Source organism: Micropterus salmoides, unplaced genomic scaffold (genome assembly GCF_014851395.1).
Source record: "Micropterus salmoides isolate LMB-PRFRI ecotype aquatic unplaced genomic scaffold, ASM1485139v1 Ms_hic_scaffold_17, whole genome shotgun sequence".
Lineage (NCBI taxonomy): Eukaryota > Metazoa > Chordata > Actinopteri > Centrarchiformes > Centrarchidae > Micropterus > Micropterus salmoides.
This window is the reverse complement of record NW_024040817.1, coordinates 27,132,739-27,149,303: the sequence shown is the minus strand read 5'-3', so window position 1 is coordinate 27,149,303 and position 16,565 is coordinate 27,132,739. Positions and strand designations below refer to the sequence as shown.

The window sequence follows — 16,565 nt, the reverse complement described above, 5'->3', positions numbered from 1 at the left end:
TTGCAAATAAATGCATGTCTTTTGTTTTGTTTTAGAAAACATTAAGAAAGATCATTATTATTTTTAAGAAAAATAAAGCTTGAAATGAGAAACCATCTTGGTGATATATTTTTTTGCTGTTGGTGAGATTTGTGGTAAATGGCCTCAAAAACTGATGGCAGAGGCTACCATGCAGCTGCTCATCAGAAATTGCAACTAATCATTCACACACTGAGAGCAATTAGGGGTTTGAACTACCAACCCTCTGATTGGCAGACAACCTTCTCCACCTCCTGCTAAATTTGATCTGGGGCTCTGGGCTGTTCTCAGTTGTATTTTCCCCAAAATGTCTTGGCTGCTGTGTAGAGCATTTCGCTACTGTTACGATGTTATTAATCTGACATTTTTCCACACCAAAACAAGCTCTAAATAGGTTTGAATTAAGGTTACACATGTGAATTTCCAGCTCCTCTACTATGTATTTTATATCAATAGAAAACCTCAAGGGAAGCTGAGTGACATTTTTGCACAAAGTTGATGTCAGTGCCTAAAATGTTGCTTTCGACAACAGTTACACTTATTATCACACTAAGTTGTTTTCCATATGTAGAAATGCAGGGATTGTAACAGAAGAGACTATTAATTAATCATTTAAAGAGTAATTTCTGTGTATTTTGTCCTGCTAAATTGTAGCAAATAACCTGAGATTAAACTACCTCGCATTTTATCAGGGACTCCTGAGCTCACAGGAACCTGGTGGATCGGCACCCTCAGTTATGCAGACTTTGAATAATGGAGTTAACCTCAGATAGTAAAATAATTTGTGACCTGAGACTGCCTTGATGTAGCCTTCTGATTTTAAAGATACTGAGGGAATAAACCATAGACGAATAAACATGTTCTACTTGTGGAATTGAGCTTGTATCAAGATTTTGAACTGTGGGGGCAGTAATGAGGCTCGGGGCAGCAAGTCTGTCGTAAAAGGAAAAGGCAAAGAAGACTGGCCCGTCCACAACACAACGACAACTAACTGCTAGCTTCAGTTAGTAACCCACAAAATATGACACCCTAAATATACACAGAAGAAGGATCAATAAAGCTACAGACTCTGATAGCGTGTTTGATGTAGGTACGTTGACAAGTTTAATTCACGATTTGCTAAAACATGCAAAAGAAACCTGTAGTCATGGCCGTGCCATGCTAGCTAATGCGCTAGCTACAAACAGCAACATTAGCGTGTTGCTAACACTGCTAACGTTACCGGCTTTCCCATACATTCGTTATCTGATGCTAACTGTTGGTGGAGACACACTAGTCATAACAACATGACTCAATGGCTAGTGCTGCTCTCGTGTCCCATTAAGTCGATGTTAGCTGTCAGAGGTAAAGGTAAATGACCAGCGAAGTAGTTGCCACAGCTTGACGCTAGCTTTGGTAAATTATAAGCTAGCTAGCATGTATCATGGAAGCTTCTTTTTACATCAGTGGCATGAATTCATAAAGCAGCGCAACAGCTAAATATGTATATAGATGCTGCGTATGTATGTATAACGTTACAGTATGTGAAGGCAGTAGACATTAAAACCTTTACTGGAATGATTAAGTTAAGCAAAACCCAATTACAAAATCTGAAAATGTACCCTATATTCCAGTAACGATGAGTTGCTATAGAACGAAGTAACGTTACAACTTTTTGTGCTATGTTTGATTTGGCATGTAGGTTCTTCACCGCACTATTCATGAAATAATAATAAGTTAAATCTCAGGTCAGTATTGTTCCACACTGCAAGCCACGAGCCACTCCAGTGTACTTTTGAGGAAGACCTGGAGAGTCCATGTTAGTGTATGAATCTTCTTTAAACAGTGGCTCTCAAAGTGATGTTAAGAGATCTTGGCCTGAATGTTGTCACTTTTCAGATGCTCAGTGCACCATTTCAAGATGTATGCTGTGTACAGACAAGCACACACCCCCACTGCAGTGGAGTTCTCTGTCTACTGCAACTTTATATCCAGCAAGGAGAAGAATTTGGTCGTTGCTGGAACATCTCAGCTGTTTGTCTACAGGATTATCCACGATGTGGAGGTTACTATGTCTCCACTTTTTAATCTAATTGTGTCATGTTTTTAAATACAAGCATAAAAGGCTTTTTTTGATGTGTGTAACATGTATGTCTTTATTTCAGAGTACATCAAAGGCTGACAAATCCTCAGGTATGTTTAGGCGCCATAAACAAAGTACACATTTTACCGTTATTTAATGATATAAACTTAAATGGGACTTCACTTTTTCCTCGTACAGATTCCAAATCTCGTAAGGAGAAACTGGAGCAGGTGGCATCCTTTTCTCTCTTTGGCAATGTTATGTCCATGGCCAGTGTGCAGCTTGTGGGAGCCAGCAAAGATGCACTCCTTCTCAGTTTCAAAGACGCCAAGGTATCCATTGTCTAAGCTGTGCACTGCTTAACCGAATTTTGAACTGCCGCAAAACAAAGTTTCCAACTGACCTGTGGGTGTGTTTGCTCTCTTACCAGTTGTCTGTAGTGGAGTATGACCCCGGGACACACGACCTCAAGACGCTGTCTCTTCATTACTTTGAGGAGCCAGAGCTCAGAGTATGTAAAACATGTACACAGTAAATATGTGAAAACGCTGTCTAAGTTGGAGTAAATGTTGACATGCACACGCTAAGAAATTGAAACTAATTTTCACTCTTTCTACATTTTCAGGATGGTTTTGTACAGAATGTACATATTCCCATTGTCCGTGTAGACCCAGAGAATCGCTGTGCCGTAATGCTCGTTTATGGCACCCAGCTTGTGGTCTTGCCGTTCAGGAAGGACACTCTAACTGATGAACAGGAGGGTGGCGTTGGAGAAGGGTACGCCTGCAGTCCACTTTACATTCTGCTCCTTAATGTCTTATCCCAAAACCCTCAGAGCGCCATAAATGCTTACATGTCGATTCCCCAGGGGGGCTAAAACCTAATCTTGGCTTTGTTGGTACCAAATGTGGGAATTCCACCCACCTTCCACCCATTTTAATTGTAACTGTTGATATTGAAGTTTCCACACATGTATATTTATGGTTAAAAGAACAAAAAAAATGGGATCAGCTGCCATTTGATTAAAATCTCCACTTTTATCCCGCAGTTGACACTCCATAGATGAATCAAATTCGTTTTTATGATTACTACACACGTGTCCATGTAATTCTCTAATTGCGGCCTATCACTGTGTCTCATCTACAGACCTAAATCCAGCTTCCTACCCAGCTACATCATTGATGTCCGGGAGCTGGACGAGAAGCTGCTCAACATCATCGACATGAAGTTCCTCCATGGCTACTATGAGCCCACGTTGCTCATCCTGTTTGAGCCCAACCAGACATGGCCTGGGTCAGTCCACTACATTATTATGACAATCACTGTTTTGGTTTTATCCAACCAGTAGCAATGCTGGCCAAGTGTAAATTAAGGTTATTGCAAGTGCCACCTTTGTTTAATAAATATGACCAGGGCTTTTTTTTACATCTTGTTTCTGAGTGTGCCAGATTTGAATGAATGTCTGCTTTTGCTAACTTCCGCTTTCTGGTCCTCCTGCCAGACGCGTCGCTGTGCGTCAGGACACTTGTAGCATCGTTGCCATCTCCCTCAACATAATGCAGAAGGTTCATCCCGTCATCTGGTCTCTCAGTAACCTGCCTTTTGACTGTACGCAGGTCATGGCTGTTCCCAAGCCAATCGGTGAGCTCCGTGAAATGTCACTACTGATGATCGGTGTGGTTTTCCGGTTCACCATAAAGATCATGTCTGTTGGGAGTGTCAGATGTGAATTTGCACCATGTGTTGTTAAGGTGTTTGCTGTCGGAGCTTCTTTAATCACATATCAAATCGTTTCAGGTGGTGTGGTGGTGTTTGCTGTCAATTCGTTGCTGTATCTGAACCAGAGCGTTCCACCATATGGAGTCTCCCTCAATTCTCTGACAGCTGGGACCACAGCCTTCCCTCTGCGTAAGCAATATCATCTGAAAACATATCTTTGATTTGCTCTACATACTATTTGATATATAACGTGTTTTTGTTTGCCCAGGTGTCCAGGATGAAGTGAAGATCACATTAGACTGCTCCCAGTCTGACTTTATTGCCTATGACAAGATGGTCATCTCTTTGAAAGGAGGAGAAATGTAAGTCATTGTAATTACCACCGGAATGGACACGACCAATGGAGGCAGTTTATGATTCTTCACTGTCTGTTGTTGTCTTGCAGTTATGTGTTGACCCTCATAACTGATGGCATGAGAAGCGTCCGGGCTTTCCACTTTGACAAAGCTGCCGCCAGCGTCCTGACAACCTGTGTAAGTTCTGGCCGTGGGCATCAGTGGTGTGAAGAGACAGGAAGTCTCTATCTTCAACAAATGCTCTCTGTGTTTTTGTGGACAAACACAAAAGGCTGGAGGGAAAAGGGTTTGACTGACACAGATTTTGAAAGCTAATACCAGGACCTTAAGATCAAAGCTGCTGCATTAGCAGGGCGTTCAAACCTCAGGAAATAAATCATCAGACTTCACCCAAAACCCAGAGGTAGCTTCTTATATCCGTTTGACCTTTAAGGGTATCAAGTAAATACTGAATATTTACTAAATCTGTCAGCTTTGAGAGGATTTAGAATAGGTAATCTGGCACCTCACACTCTGGGCTTTCCACCTTCAGATGGTGACCATGGAGCCTGGCTACGTTTTCCTGGGCTCCCGCCTGGGAAACTCTCTGCTGCTGAAGTACACCGAGAAGCTTCAGGAGACGCCACCAGAGGAGGGCAAAGAAAAACAGGACAAAGACAAGGAGAAAGAGAAGGAGAAAGAAAAACAGGTGAGTTTGTGAACGCATAAAATGGGAATTTCAATATAGCCTTGTGTTGTGAAGCACCACCGAAACGCCGTCTTTATTTTCACTCACTCTATGTAGCTCCAGCAATTTGTTTCGATTATATGCTTGTCAGTCTTCCTAAAGTAAACGTAGACAGCGCTCTGCACTTGGAAGGATTCTCGTTTTATTTGGCAGCTTGTCCTCAAAATGTAAACAAAATCATTGCCAATGAATTCCAGGAAGAACCACCAAGCAAGAAGAAGAGAGTAGAGTCTTCCACCAACTGGACGGGTATGTTCAAATATTAGTTTTGACATGTGAAACGTGAAACATGAAACGAAACATGAAACGTGTGTGTGTGTGTGTGTGTGTGTGTGTGTGTGTGCGTGTGCGTGTGTGTGTGATCTGCCAATCAGTGTTTTCAATCAACCCTCTTTGTTTTGTCAGATGAGGTGGATGAGATAGAAGTGTACGGAAGTGAGGCCCAGTCTGGCACCCAGCTGGCCACCTATTCCTTTGAGGTAAAAGAAGAAAAATACTAAAAGCTTAACTGCCTTTTATGTAAATGCAGATGTTTTGTGGAAAGTGACTGAGGGGGGCCTTTTATGTGTTTTCATACAGGTGTGTGATAGCATACTCAACATTGGACCTTGTGCAAACGCCTCCATGGGGGAACCTGCCTTCTTGTCTGAAGAGGTACACGCATTAAAACATTTCGTCTCTGTAGATTTGTTTCTGTAGATGTCACCTATCACTTATCTGTGTTTCCATCTCACCCACAGTTCCAGAGCAACCCTGAGCCTGACCTGGAGGTTGTGGTGTGCTCCGGCTACGGCAAGAATGGTGCGCTGTCTGTACTCCAGGTAAATCCCCCCGCTGATGTTATGTGTCATTTTAATGCATGCGTACCTGGTGAGGTGCATGCCTGATAAATGTTACCGCGCCATCCTAAAACCTGTGGTCGTGAGGGCCGTCTGCCGCAGGTCCAGTGATGGCGCTAAAGTGAAGTCTGGGTCTACCAGGGCTGCCTCAGAGATCGACGGAGTAGCCTGTAAACACCCCAGATACAAGCTGCTACGCTCCCAGCTGTTTCATACTTTTGTGATTTGTAAGACCATCATGTTGTGAGATGTGTGTGTGTGTGTGTGTGTGTGTATATATATATATATATATATATATATATATATATATATATAATCTGGAGAGCCTATAAATGTATACTAATAGTGTCTCTGACCTTTACTTGCTTACTTTGAATTGTTTCCATCAGAGAAGCATCCGACCCCAAGTAGTCACTACATTTGAGTTGCCAGGTTGCCACGACATGTGGACAGTCATCTCAAGTGAAGTCAAGGAGGACAAAAAGGTACTGTGTGTTTCTGCACAACAGCTTGGGGTTTTCACTCTCATCGAATGTTTATGGTGTGGCGCCTGTTTTGTCACGGCAAGATGTTTCCCGCTCCTTTTCCCAGGCTGTAAAAAGCGACGGTTCAGAGGACGGGGCGGAGACGGAGACCGGCGAGGATGGTGAAGAGGGAGAAAAGGAAAGGGAGGAGATGGAGAAAGAGGAGGAGGAGAAGACGGAGCCTTCGCTGGAGGACGATATGAAGAAGCACGGCTTTCTCATTCTGAGCAGAGAGGATTCAACCATGGTAAAATAAACAATACACATGTTGTTAAAGGAACAAAACCTATCCGTTATATTATTTGGATATTATCTAATGCGACTCGGCTGTGTTTGTGTAGATCCTTCAGACAGGTCAGGAGATCATGGAGCTGGACACCAGTGGTTTTGCTACCCAGGGACCCACTGTGTTTGCAGGAAACATCGGCGACAACAAGTACATCATCCAAGTCTCCCCCATGGGTATTCGGCTGCTTGAAGGAGGTAAAATAGGATAAAAGTTAAAAAACAGTGAAACCGATTTATAAAGTGATCTGCTGCTGTTCTCCCTGCTGGCTTGTGGAAGGGCAGGGATGTCCCAGAACAGAGCCATACCATCAAACATAACTTACTGCAGAGCAAATATCAGTTTCTTTGATGAAAGTTGGCCTGACTGAATTAGATTTTTCCACGTGGTTGCTGCAGTAGCAAACAGCAGTAGGGGTAAAGGAGAGTGCATGTTTAATTAAGGCAAACTGAAGGTATTAAACACAATGCCAACCTGTTTCACTGACATGTTCTCTCTCAATGCTGCTTTCAGTGACGCAGCTCCACTTCATCCCTGTGGACCTGGGCTCCCCCATAGTGCATTGCTCTGTGGCGGACCCATACGTGGTGATCATGACTGCGGAGGGAGTGGTCACAATGTTCGTGCTGAAGACAGACTCATACATGGGGAAGACACACCGGCTGGCCCTGCAGAAACCACAGATCCCCGCTGTGAGTATATCATGCTCATCGGTCCTTTTAGAGGCTTTTTGTTCGAAGCTCTTGGGCTAGAGTGCCCAGCAGTGTCACTCTCCAGTCCCGTGCTTCAATAAATGGCAACATGCAAACGCGCAGCACCATGACACTTCCTCATTTAGAAACTAGACACAATTCACTCAGATGGTAACGACAGTGAACTTGTTTAAAACCGCCTCTCATTCAATAGCAATCGCGCGTGATCGCACTGTGCGCGTACCGAGACGTAAGTGGAATGTTCACCACAGAGAACAAAGTGAGCTGCTCTGTCAAGGAGGACACCATCATCAGGAGCCAGTCTGAAGCCGAGACTGTCATCCAGGACCTCAGGTAAGAGCAGCACCTCCAGACAATAGGGGTGGGGGAAAAAATCGATACAGCATAGTATTGTGATATTTGCCATGGCAATACTGTATCGATACACGGACGCCAAGTATTGATAGTTTATTATATAAATTGCAGATGGGAGAATAATAAAATCTATTGCTCTTTTAGTCCACTAGAAAACTTAACAGGACCATATAGAGGACTGAAAAGGTGATATGAACAAACAGAGAAATGTATCTTTTTAGATAAACAGATGTTGACAAAGTTTGACTTTAGGGACCTAATTGGAAGTTGGAAAAAGGTAATAAATTGCAATATATCTCAATATATTTAAAATCGCAATAAAATTGAATCGCAACATAAATATCGTGATAATATCGTATCGTGAGGCCTCTGGTGATTCCAGCCCCTACCAGACAAGCAGTCGACCCATTTGTTTATGGACTGATTGATGTTTAATCCGTGTGTGTGTGCGTGCGCAGTAACGCAGTGGATGATGAGGAGGAAATGCTGTATGGAGACTCAAACGCCAGTGCGGCGACATCAAAGGAGGATATCGGCCGCAGCTCTGGGGGACCGGCGCCTTTTGGAAGTGAGGGAAGCTCGGGCAAAGCAGAACCCAGCCACTGGTGCATGATCATCAGGGAGAATGGTGTTATGGAGGTATGCGCTATATCCGGCATCACAAGGATATATATGATAGAAACCTGTGCTTCCTTTTTTCACAGTCCTTGTTTTGTTTTTTTCTTACAGATTTACCAGCTGCCAGACTGGCGATTGGTGTTCCTGGTGAAGAACTTCCCAGTTGGTCAGAGAGTGCTGGTGGACAGCTCTTCTGGCCAATCAGCAGCACAGGGGGAGGGTAAAAAAGAAGAAGTAACGCGTCAAGGAGATATCCCACTAGTCAAAGAGGTGGCTTTGGTTTCACTTGGCTACAACCACAGCAGACCATATATACTGGTGAGTTTTCACACTCCAGGCCCTCCATGCTGAGTTCATTGATATGTGTGTTAACTTAAATGACAACAGGTGTTTTTGTTTTCTAGGTCCACGTGGAGCAGGAGCTTTTGATCTATGAAGCGTTCCCGTATGATCAGCAGCAGCCACAAAACAACCTGAAAGTGCGCTTCAAAAAAGTAAGAGAAAACGCCCATAAAGACGGACTAAATCGAGTCGAATCTGATTTGAAGGGAAATCCTTACTGTGTGCCTTTAATCTGCGCAGGTGCCCCACAACATTAACTTCAGAGAAAAGAAGTCAAAGCTCAAGAAAGATAAGAAGGCAGAGAGCGGTGCCATGGAGGAGAGTTCAGCTGTGAAAAGCCGGATTGCCAGATTCAGATACTTTGAGGACATCTCTGGGTACTCCGGGGTAAGCAAACCATTTTAGGAAACTGATTTTAGAACTTCATATTGCAGCACCAGCATTTTTTTACATCCAACCACAGACTCTTTGATCAGCCAAATCACTTTCCACGTTTCCTTGTCGTCACAGGTGTTTATCTGTGGTCCGTCTCCTCACTGGATGCTGGTCACTTCGCGTGGAGCCATGAGGCTGCACCCCATGAGCATCGATGGCCCCATCGAGTCTTTCTCACCCTTCCATAACATCAACTGCCCCAAAGGTTTCCTCTACTTTAACAAACAGGTATTTGTCGGTCAGCTCCCCACTGAAATGAAACAGAAACACAACTTAGATTTGTTAAAGAAGAATTTGGATGAGATTCCACACAAGTTATTCTTATTATTCTTTTAGTCTTTTATTACATAAAATTATAAATCCATATAAACTGAACTCCAAACGGTGCAAAAAGATGAAATAAAGTGGTGAAGTGGGAGGATTCGTTGTTTTTTTTCCTCAGTCCGGATTTTTTTTATTATCATATCCTCAATGTTCCTCAAAGACAGAAGTCTCCCAGATAAAGTAACAAGTAAGTGGGTTCATGTTCAGAACTTTGGTTTCAATTGTTGACAGTAAGATGACATCGCTTTGAAGAAATGGCCAGTCAGAGGCCCAAATAGTGTTAGCAAATTCAAAACACTACACAGTAGTGTAGCACAATGGTGTCTGAATACATCCACCAATGCATTCATTTAAGCCACAACCTTCAGTCACCTAAAATGAATGGGACTTCCAGAACCAGGGGCACTGGAAATGGCTCCTCCCACTTTGCGACTCTATTATCTAAAGCTTTTGACAGCCACTCAAACAAGGCAAAAATGGTATTATAACTAATATATGGTTGTCATTGTGATTGTAAAGATTTTATTGTCATCACTGTTCACTCATTTTGTTCATGCAAACCTGCTTTTAATGCTTAAAATGTTTCTTTTGGTCTGATTTCTAGTCCCTTGTACAGTTTTCAGTGCGTGTATGTGTGTGTGTGTGTGTGTTTTCCCACAGGGCGAGCTGAGGATCAGTGTCCTGCCCACCTATCTGTCCTACGACGCCCCTTGGCCAGTCCGAAAAATCCCACTGAGATGCACCGTCCACTACGTCTCCTACCACGTCGAATCCAAGGTAAGGCTCCCCTCAGTCAGCCCACACAGCACCAGAGGCAGCAGAGCAGCGACGTGACACAAATTGAGGCTGAAACGCGTTCCCTGCCAAAGCAAGAGGAGGTGCGATGCAAAATAAAAGCGTATCGATCGAGCCGCTTTGAAAAGTTCGAGATGAAAGCCCTCTGGCCTTAAAGTTTTCTTACTGTGAGAGGGAAAAAAATCAATGAGGGTGACTTTGAAAGGGATTAGCCTTTGATGTAAAGTTTTTCTGTGTGATTTTGGCTTTTCCCCCTCTTAGGTGTATGCTGTGTGCACCAGTGTGAAAGAGCCCTGCACACGCATCCCCAGGATGACAGGAGAGGAGAAGGAGTACGAAACCATAGAGCGAGGTCAGATATGTACACACACGCCTAGTGTTTTACATCACTGGGTCCCAACCTTATAATCTAATGTGTGTCTTGTTCTGTCCTTCATCACCACCTGCCATGTTCCAGATGAATTTTAACACTTGCTTATACAATAATGTTTACAATATTTTTTCATACAATTGAATCCTCAATGTCATGTTTGCGTTGTTACTTCTATAATTTGGGTTAGGGTTAGCTATTTTTCAACTATTTCTGAATCATTTTACCACTATTTCAACTACTTAAGATAAGTCTTTAGTCTATTTATAAATCATTTTTAGTTATTATTTCAACCGTTTGTGTTTATGAATTACTTTAAGCTAGCTAATTCAACCGTTTACTAATTATGTTTACCTATCTCTTTACGCTATTCAGAAAATACATTGAGCTATTATTTCACCCCTTTGTCCATTTCTTTTTAGATGTTTTTAACCATTTATTAATCACTTTTAAGCTACTATTTCAACAGCTTGTGTCTTTTAGATAAGTCGTTCATCTATTCATGAATTTATTTTAGTTATTTCAACCTTCCTTTTAGCTATTTTATGTGTATGAATCACTTTTAGCTAGCTATTTCAACAGTTTACTAATTATGTTAAGCTAACTCTTTCAACACATTACATTTAGCTGTTATTTCAACCATTTCTGTTTCTTTTAGCTATTTTTAACTATTAAAAAAAAATCACTTTTAGCTAGCTATTTCAACAGTTTGTGAAGTACTTTTAGTTAACTATTTTAAGCATTATTTCCACCAACCATTGTCTACCACTGTTTAGACTTATGTGCTAACGTGTTAACTACTTTTCACACACTTTCAATCATCAGACACATGATGTTCTTGCGTTACATCTGACTTGTTGAGAGGCATGTCTGGTACTTTACTATATTATGAAAATACATTCACTAAAGATCAGCTTTGCACCAGTGTGTATCCTATCTGGCTGTTTATTTTCCTCCTTAACAAAAATGTGTGGATATATCACTGTTTCTCCTCCGTCACCCTGCAGATGAACGTTACATCAATCCTCAGCAGGAGAAGTTCTCCATCCAGCTCATCTCTCCGGTCAGCTGGGAGACCATTCCCAACACACGGTAAAAGCTGTTTTCTCTATTTATCGTACCTTTTTGAAAAACAAGAATACTGTTTGCAAAATCAATAAGAAAGCCTTTTTTAATAGACACAGAGTATCTATGAAATAGAGGGCCACACAAACTCGTGGCTGTTTTGTTTTCTTGTTTTCTCTGCAGCAGCTTGTTGCAATGGAGGCTTTGTGCTGCTTCCAGAGAATTGAGGGATTTAATTAAAAATAGTGGGTCATTAATCCAAGTTGTAAACAATTAGTTTAGTCTCACATGGCTGCTTTCCCTCATTTCAGTGAGGGTCAGTTTGAAAAGTCAGGTCATTTATCCAAGTCCTGGGTCATTTAGTTGCTCTACATTATCATTACTTACCACTGTGAGTGCCGTTCTTTGCAGAGATGAAGCACATAAATAAGTCTGGCTTGTAGTGGTTCAGCATTATATGGTGGGGCACTGATTGTGTGACAGTATTTATCACTGTCCTTACTGTCAAAACACATTTAGCTTTGTTATTAACATGTGGAGAGATGGTTCAGTGCTAGGCTAACTTGCTTTTTACAGAGATGTAATATGAAGCTTTTTGATAATTCCTCCAAAAAAACCCATCAAGAGCCAGATTAAAAAACAATAGTCCTTCCATCACCCTAAAAATAAATAAGGCCTCAAACAAAATCCTCAATTAGAATAAAGTCGGATTAAATGAGTCTTTTTTTTTTTTATTAAATCAACTGTCTTCAATGAATATAACTCGTCATATCAATGTCATTTATGCTGCAAGACTGCCCAAATGGACTGAAGCAGAATATTTTGTTAGATGAAACCATGTTGTGAATTTTGGGAATGATTATATCAATCTTTTTTTTTTCCTAATACATTTTAACTGTTGCACTTTACAGCACTACTGGAGTTATATATACATACCCACGAGTCGAAACCAATACTACACAGAAACCACTGGAACTAGTACTACTTAATATAGCCTAATCTTTGTCTGCGTGTGGGGGAAAAAATTATAAAGCTTTACAGTATTCTCTAATGGCCTGAATGCTGATAAACTAGGGCTAACATTCTTTATGTTCAACATGAAACAACAGAGTCAGAGCATTTTGCAGCCTCACGCAGTACCTGTAAATGTGATATTCAAGCTTTGAATCAAGCAAAGATCATCAATTTGTCTCTCCATATATCACAATTCACTCTTTCAGTGCCCCATCTTATAGAGGAAAAATTTACTTTTCCAGTGGTTCTTAAAAAAAACTCGTAATGCATAATCTGAGGAGCACCAAAGTATGGTGGTAAAAAGCCGAAATGGTGTGTGAACGTACCCTGACTTCTCTCTGACCCGTCTCTGTCTCCTCAAGGATCGACCTGGAGGAGTGGGAACACGTGACCTGCATGAAGACGGTGGCACTGAGGAGTCAGGAGACAGTGTCCGGACTGAAGGGCTACATCGCAGCAGGGACCTGCTTGATGCAGGGGGAGGAGGTCACCTGCAGGGGCCGGGTGAGCAGCACACAGCAGTACGGCGCATTCTTAATTTGTTCAAAACGATGAAAAGAAGAAATGATGATGAAATGATTCCTGCGTTCAGATTCTGCTCCTGGATGTGATTGAAGTGGTGCCAGAGCCAGGCCAGCCCCTCACCAAGAACAAGTTCAAAGTGCTGTACGAGAAGGAACAGAAGGGGCCGGTGACAGCTCTGTGTCACTGCCACGGATACCTGGTGTCCGCCATCGGACAGAAGGTCTCAGCCACACTCGCATCTCAACTCTGGGAATTCACACAGATGGAGCTTAGAAAAAAAGATGCTAGAACTGAAATGAACCTAAACATTAAAATTCATTCAGTACATTGATACGAAGAGACACCTTCTATAGATTTGACAAAAAGTTAATGTCCTGTAAATATGCAAAAACAACGAGTGCTACTTCCTCCGCCCTCCTGCAGATCTTCCTGTGGGTGCTGAAGGACAACGACCTGACAGGCATGGCCTTCATCGACACTCAGCTCTACATCCACCAGATGTTCAGCATCAAGAATTTCATCTTGGCTGCCGATCTGATGAAGAGCGTCTCGCTGCTGCGCTACCAGGAGGAGAGCAAGACGCTGTCACTCGTCAGCAGGGTGAGGAAGGAACACCGCTGAGGCTGTTCTGTCTCATTTAGTTTTTAGCAATTTACGCTATCGTAATTATAGAAGGGACTGATTGTTGATGGGAACATTTCCTTCAGGCCCAAGTGCTGTATTTAACTACAACCTTTGGGCTGTAGTGTTTATTGAAGATGAGTGTTGATAGCGTGTTTGGATTCCGTCATGTTGATCTTGAAGAGCGCAGCTCTGGCAGCTGGAGATAATTCAGGGAGTGTTGAGGCCTTTGTTGGGATTTAACAGATTTCTTATTGTTTTGGCAACAGGATGCTAAGCCCCTGGAGGTGTACAGCATCGAATTCATGGTGGATAACAACCAGCTTGGATTCTTGGGTAATGTTTGTAATGCTCTTTGGATTTAAATTCAATTAAATTTGCCCCAAAAAGGCCCTCTTGTTCTCATTAACCTTTCTTTTCTTTTCCTTTTAGTGTCAGATCGAGACAAGAACCTCTGTGTATATATGTATTTACCTGAAGGTATGTGATATTGTTGGAACGGTGTATTCAAATGTAATGTTACTCCGTACCAAATGCACATCCAGCCATATAATGAGTGGTCTGTGTTTGCAGCTAAAGAGAGCTTTGGAGGAATGCGCTTGCTGAGGCGAGCCGACTTCAACGCCGGCGCTCACATTAACACTTTCTGGCGGATGCCGTGCAGAGGATCCCTGGACACCGGCAGCAAAAAGGCTCTGACCTGGGACAACAAGCACATCACGTGGTTTGGTAAGCTGCCAGGACTCCTGGCTCACGTCACAGCTAGCAGCTTTATTAGAATCTAGTGACCTTGGGACGTAGAAAATAGTAGTCTTGTCTATAGTTGAAAGTGAACATTCTTTCTCTCATGTCAGTAAAGTGTTTGGACAGGACACCTAAAGACAAAAAAACAATGCATTCACACACACGAGGAAAAATGAATGAGATTTTTTGGAGTTGTTGGAGGATCATATTTCAAACAAACACACGCCAGTGTTGCCGGTTTGGGCAGATTGAGACCATTTGGCTCTACAAATATTCTTCCGTCTGTGGTCTGAGTTCAGTAGACTCAACACACAACGGCTGTAACTTTTACCTACAACAGTGGTTCTCAAACTTTTTCACGTCAAGGAAGATTTTGTGTCAGGATCGACCATCTGATAGGATATTGGGTTTTTAGATGTTTTATTACAGAAAATATATGAAACTCATGATCAAAATAGTCATACATTCTGTCATTGTGTTACTAATGGATGGAATTATAGTGAAAATAAATGATTCCTCTTTTTGCTGGGGACCCCCTGGAACCCTCTCAAGGACCCCTGGGGATTCTTCTTCACTTTGAGTACCGCTGACCTACAAAACCGGTCTGAGACTAGAAGCCAATGCGGAAGTTCCTTAAACCTGCATTCTTTCAAACAGCCAGCAGAGGGCGACTCTTCTGGTTGCAAAAAGAAGTCTGGCTCCATTAGAAATAATGTTAAAATGACCCCATTTCTCAGCTGATTTATTACCTCAGTAAACACTTTCCTGATGTAGTTTATGGTCTCAAGTGCTAGTTTCATGTATTCTTCAATACAATATGATGTTTATTTAGTAAATTACGGTCCCATTTAGAGGAAAATAGACCAGTTCTTGAAGTCTCTTGGATGAGGGACAAAACGTCTTCTAGTATCTTCAACCAATTCCAGTTGCCCTTGACCTCAACCTTCGTTGGATAACCATAAAGCAGAGTATGAGATTATCTATGATTGACAAGTCGTTACCAGGGCAACATCTTCAAACATTGTTCAAATCTCACAAATCTCTTGCTTCTCATATGTTTTGGCCTGAACAGTATCTTTAGAGTGCTCCCACTATGAGCAGACTACTATAAAATCACTGTTTGTATATCACTGTATTTGGACAAATATGAAATCCCAAAAAGATTCAGGAAAATTCAGAATTAGAGAAAAAGGTTCTTAAAAATTTAACGTGGTTCCAGAGACACAACTCAGATAGTAACAGATGAATACTTGCAACTGTATTCATCCACAGAACATCTACAGGGTCTCTGAGCGGCCAAATTCCTTCCCAGGACCAAATGGGGAAAAACAAAATAGCGGCCATTGTTACCATTAGTAACAAGTTTTTAATCTGTGTTCCCACAGCAACCCTAGACGGAGGAGTTGGCCTGCTCCTCCCCATGCAGGAGAAGACTTACCGCCGGCTGCTGATGTTGCAAAATGCTCTTAACGTCATGCTTCCTCATCACGCTGGTCTAAATCCAAAGGCCTTCAGGTTTGTATCTACCTGCCTATCTTCTTGTATTTTCATTTACATAGGAGGGGTACAACAATTAAGTGACAGATTTAGGTTTGATGACTTGATATAGCTGACCCTTTTGTACTTTGCGTCCAGAATGCTGCACAGTAACAGACGAAGCCTGCAGAACGCTGTGAGAAACATCCTGGACGGAGAACTCCTCAATAAGTACTTGTACCTCAGTACAATGGAGCGTAGCGAGCTGGCCAAGAAGATTGGTACTACTCAGGACATCGTAAGTACACGAACAGAAACAAGGATGTAGCTTTTAATTTTCTTATTCTCATTTTATCCTCCTTTCATGCCTAGATCCTGGATGACCTTCTGGAGATCGACAGAGTAACAGCTCATTTCTGAGAGCCACATTCCCACGTCTTGTCCAATGAATGCGGTTTTATATTGAATGAAGAAAATGTTTTGTTATGGCCATCTTTGTTTAGACCTGATTTGTTTTTCTTATGTTAGACCAAAAAAAAGCAGGCAGCCATCTTTTCTTAGGGATATTTTGTATTAAAAAAAATGAGTAAAAGTAATTTACACAAGCCTTGTGTGTGTTTATTGACCTTTTTGCAATA

At 42.1% G+C, this 16,565-nt stretch overlaps 1 protein-coding gene across 2 annotated transcripts; it reads left to right on the top strand.

The window, feature by feature from the left end:
- The first annotated feature begins 953 nt into the window (after window positions 1-953).
- cpsf1 (cleavage and polyadenylation specific factor 1) lies at window positions 954-16,534 on the top strand. Of its 2 annotated transcripts, none has more exons than XM_038725193.1 (38): window positions 954-1,108; window positions 1,897-2,062; window positions 2,163-2,190; window positions 2,279-2,412; window positions 2,511-2,591; window positions 2,706-2,857; window positions 3,227-3,373; window positions 3,582-3,721; window positions 3,878-3,988; window positions 4,068-4,161; window positions 4,245-4,332; window positions 4,688-4,843; window positions 5,080-5,131; window positions 5,288-5,361; window positions 5,462-5,536; window positions 5,623-5,703; window positions 6,111-6,206; window positions 6,313-6,492; window positions 6,587-6,728; window positions 7,045-7,223; window positions 7,438-7,577; window positions 8,057-8,237; window positions 8,328-8,534; window positions 8,621-8,710; window positions 8,799-8,945; window positions 9,069-9,221; window positions 9,978-10,094; window positions 10,374-10,464; window positions 11,490-11,574; window positions 12,924-13,065; window positions 13,154-13,306; window positions 13,510-13,686; window positions 13,977-14,043; window positions 14,140-14,187; window positions 14,281-14,436; window positions 15,837-15,966; window positions 16,087-16,225; window positions 16,300-16,534. In XM_038725193.1, exons 2-38 carry the CDS (start codon window positions 1,919-1,921, stop codon window positions 16,345-16,347), a joined length of 4,425 nt encoding a protein of 1,474 aa, XP_038581121.1. In that variant the 5' UTR covers window positions 954-1,108; window positions 1,897-1,918; the 3' UTR covers window positions 16,348-16,534. The 2 variants fall into 2 exon arrangements, with proteins under 2 accessions (XP_038581121.1, XP_038581122.1); XM_038725194.1 differs by having other exon boundaries at window positions 957-1,104.
- The last annotated feature ends 31 nt before the right edge of the window (window positions 16,535-16,565 follow it).